The sequence below is a fragment of the Pelophylax lessonae genome (genome assembly GCF_965119305.1).
Source record: "Pelophylax lessonae genome assembly, chromosome: 9".
NCBI lineage: Eukaryota > Metazoa > Chordata > Amphibia > Anura > Ranidae > Pelophylax > Pelophylax lessonae.
Genome location: NC_138776.1, coordinates 7,809,363 through 7,813,085, shown reverse-complemented (window position 1 = coordinate 7,813,085; position 3,723 = coordinate 7,809,363). Strand labels below are relative to the sequence as shown.

Here is a 3,723-nt window from a genome sequence, read left to right as displayed (position 1 = left end):
AGTAGCGATGAAGTGGAGAGAGTCCTCTGATTGCTGTTCTGTGTTTGCGGAGTATCCCACAGCTCCCTACGCCCTACCCAAGCTATTCAGAAATACATTTAAAAAAAGGCAACCCCTAGACCAGTGATGGCGAACCTTGGCACCCCAGATGTTTTGGAACTACATTTCCCATGATGCTCACCTACACGGCAGAGTGCATGAGCATCATGGGAAATGTAGTTCCAAAACATCTGGGGTGCCAAGGTTCACCATCACTGCCCTAGACTGTCCATTGAGCCAGAAGAGTGGATGCGGATGTGTGCTGTTGCAGCATTTTGGGAAAATAACCTGAGGCAAACCAGCGGCACCTACAGGGGTGAGCGCTACAAATAAGAAATCAGCTAAAGTGGTAAAATTTCCATTGGTAATTGAGCTCAGAGAGCCTGGCTGTCTTCCGTTGTGAGTTTGCTCCTGGTGCGCTCAGTACTTCTAGAAAGCTCTTCACTGAGGGCATTTTGCATGAGCCTGCGAACGGACTGTTGCACCCTGCTCTTCATATCCTTCCCCATGAAGACGTAGAGTATCGGGTTGATACAGCTGTTCAAGTAGGCCAAGGCCACTGATAGACCATCCAGTCTTTCCAAATACTGATAATCGATGTATAGCGTGAACACGCCTATTATGTGGTAGGGGGCCCATGTGACAAAAAACGCAACCACGATGCCTAGAGCCACTTTGGTGGTTTTCCTGCTGACCTTGAAAAGTCGGGTATTTTTAATCTTAGAAGCCAGTAGGCTGTAGCTGGTGGAAACAATTAAGAGAGGGATCAGAAAACCAAAAATCATGCGTGTGTAGGTAATTTTAACATTCAAATCGTGATATGGATCAAAAGTGAAAGAATGGTTTGAATGGGATAAATCATTGTCCAGGTCTGTGGTGTTATCCACATGTTCAACATTCATCTGTGAGTCCTCATCAATATCATAATTACAATAAGTATTGTTCTCATGTGAGAACGTCTTTCGGTGCATTAGAACAGGTAGACACAGCAAGAAGGACAACATCCAAATAACCAAGCATAAGACCCATGCCATTCGTAGGTTGCGCCTATTTTGAGCCCACACAGGTTGGACAACCAGAAGGCATCGGTCAACACTAATGGCCACCAGGGTGAAGACACTAGCAAACATGGTAAGGTGGACGATGACAGGTACAACTTTGCAGAGAGCCGGGCCGTACAGCCATTCATGGTAGAAGAACTGAGCAATGGACAATGGAAGAAAAAGACAGCAGGTGACATCGGCCAGAGCAAGGTTCCAAAACCAGATGCTGTTCACCGTCCGTTTCATATTCCAAGAGGTGATCCAAATTACCATCAAGTTCCCGGGGACTCCCACAAGAAAGGTGACCACCATGGCAATGATGGTAAACACTGGAGGGTTGATTTGCTCTGGGTCAGACGCTGAGTCCTCGGTCTCATTCATCATCCTGAAATCCTGTAAAAGATTAAAAAGAAAGATTGAAGTTGATTGCTGTGGAGCAAAGCAGACAGAGTCACTGAGAAACTGAATGACCCCTAGTCATAGTCTTCACTCACTCATAAAGTCCTACTACAGGGCCCTCTGGAGGTTTAAAAAATGAATACAAACTGCCCCCCGCTGCAATGTCCACTTTCAATACGGATCTGTCCTATACAGTATTTCTACAGGGGCAGGAGGGGAAGCTGCCCTGGGCACTGTAGTGTCATGTAAAGTGGGGGCTCGACAAGGTAATTGGGGGGGGGGGCGGCAGGGGGTAAGAATGGCTCTAGGAGGGGAATTTTGAAAAGGTGTGCTAGGAGTGGTGATTTGGGGGGATTTGTGTTGGGAGGGGAAACAGGATTTGGGGGGAGGGGGCTGTGCTAGAAAAGGTGATATGGTAGAGGGGGGAAGGCACCTGTGCTAGGATCGGTGTAGCAGAATGGACACTAAGAGTGTGGTTTGTGTTGGAAGAGTGAGGGAGCAGTGTCCCTCAGGAGATGGGTGGGGGTTTGTTATTGTTAAATACCTGCAGTCTATTGTTCTATTGTTCCTGTCTGGCTAGAGTAGGTTATTATGGGATGTTCAGCTTTGTGTGTGGGATGGCTCGAAGAGGGAGGGGTTTTCCTAGATTGTAGTTCCCTTGTGTTTGTGTTTTCAGTAAATAAACTTATTCTAGTTTGACTCCCAGAACTGTGTGTCGTCCAGTTACTGGGGGGGGCGATTTTGCCATGGATATTGTAGCACTTCCTCAGCTCCAAGGATGATACAGCGGAGATACCTAGGCTGGGTATTGGAGCTCCGTTACACTGGTGGCAAGTGGTGGGATGGTTCTTTTCCCCTAGAGGAGATGCTACAACTGGTTCCGAGAATGGAATGAGCAGATGGAGAATCGCTACGGAAAGTTGAAGCGGTCAACCTTGAAAGATTTGTTGGAGAACCGTGGCCGACCAGCAAATAACCGTACCAAAAAGGAACTACTGGCCGAGCTGAAAGAAATGGACTGAAACGACGGTGTGACTGGAGCAGTAGCCCCAAACCTGGAGGATGAGTTGATGCGGACTGTGGGTATGCGGTTGGCGTTGTATGGACCCAATCCTCCTGCAGACATCATTTCCCAGGTGATGAACGCCGATATCGCTGAGAACCGGGAGAAACGACAATACCAGTTGCGCATGGCGGAGATCCAGAGACCAGTGAGCCCAACTGTGGAGAATACTCCAGCCCCAACAGAACGGAAAAAGGTACCCTTCGCAGCCTTTAAGAGCTTCCAGGAATCGGAGGGGGAAATAGATGGCTACTTAGCCGACTTTGAAAGACAACGTGCCTTACACAAAGTACCCACGGACGAATGGGTCACCATACTGGCCGGGAAATTAACAGGTAGAGCTGCCGAAGCCTTTAGAGCTATACCTGATGAGGAGATTCACCTCTACCCAGCAGTCAAGGAGGCTTTGCTTGCCCGGTACTCAGCCACCCCCGAGGCGTATAGGAGACGGTTCCGGGAGTCCAAAAAGCACAGCGGGGATTCCTACACCGAGTGGGCCTGCCGTCTTTACAGAACAGCCTCCCTCTGGATTACCGGTTGTCAAGCCATATCAGGAGAGGATGTGTTACAGCTGTTTCTATTGGAACATTTTTTCAACCACCCTGCAGCCGGAGATACAGATATGGATTCAGGATCGGCGACCGCTCACCTTACCCGAAGCAGCTCGTCTGGCTGATGTGTATATTGACTCCAGAAAAATGGAGCAACCCTCTGTAAGGCCTGCTCCAGGACCAGTGACACCAACCCGAAGCCCAGGTACCTGCAATCCCCCAACACCACGCTTCCAACAGGAAAGCCAGGTACAGTGCCATCGGTGCAAACAGTTCGGACACTACCAAAGAAACTGTGACCAGAGAAGGAACCACGATTCATGGTTTCAAAAAGGACCACCATAATTTTTTTTATTATTATTGGGAATGTTATATAGCAGAAAGTAAAAAATATTTTTTTTTTTTTTTGTTTTTTGTTTTTTTTCAGAATTGTCGCTCTTTTTTTGTTTATAACCCAAAAAAAAAAAAAAATTGTAGAGGTGATCAAATACCACCTAAAAATGTTTCTATTTGTGAAAAAAAAAAAGGACACCAATTTTATTTGGGTACAGCGTCACACAACTGTGCAATTGTCAGTTAAAGTAACGCAGTGCCGAATCGCAAAAAATGGCTTGGTCATTAAGGGGGG

General features: G+C 47.3%; 1 protein-coding gene across 1 annotated transcript; it reads right to left on the bottom strand.

The window, feature by feature from the left end:
• Positions 1-391: 391 nt before the first annotated feature.
• On the bottom strand, positions 392-1,471 carry LOC309563193 (C3a anaphylatoxin chemotactic receptor-like). The gene has a single exon (XM_082267556.1). It carries the CDS (start codon positions 1,464-1,466, stop codon positions 414-416), a length of 1,053 nt encoding a protein of 350 aa, XP_082123682.1. The 5' UTR covers positions 1,467-1,471; the 3' UTR covers positions 392-413.
• Between the last annotated feature and the right edge of the window lie 2,252 nt (positions 1,472-3,723).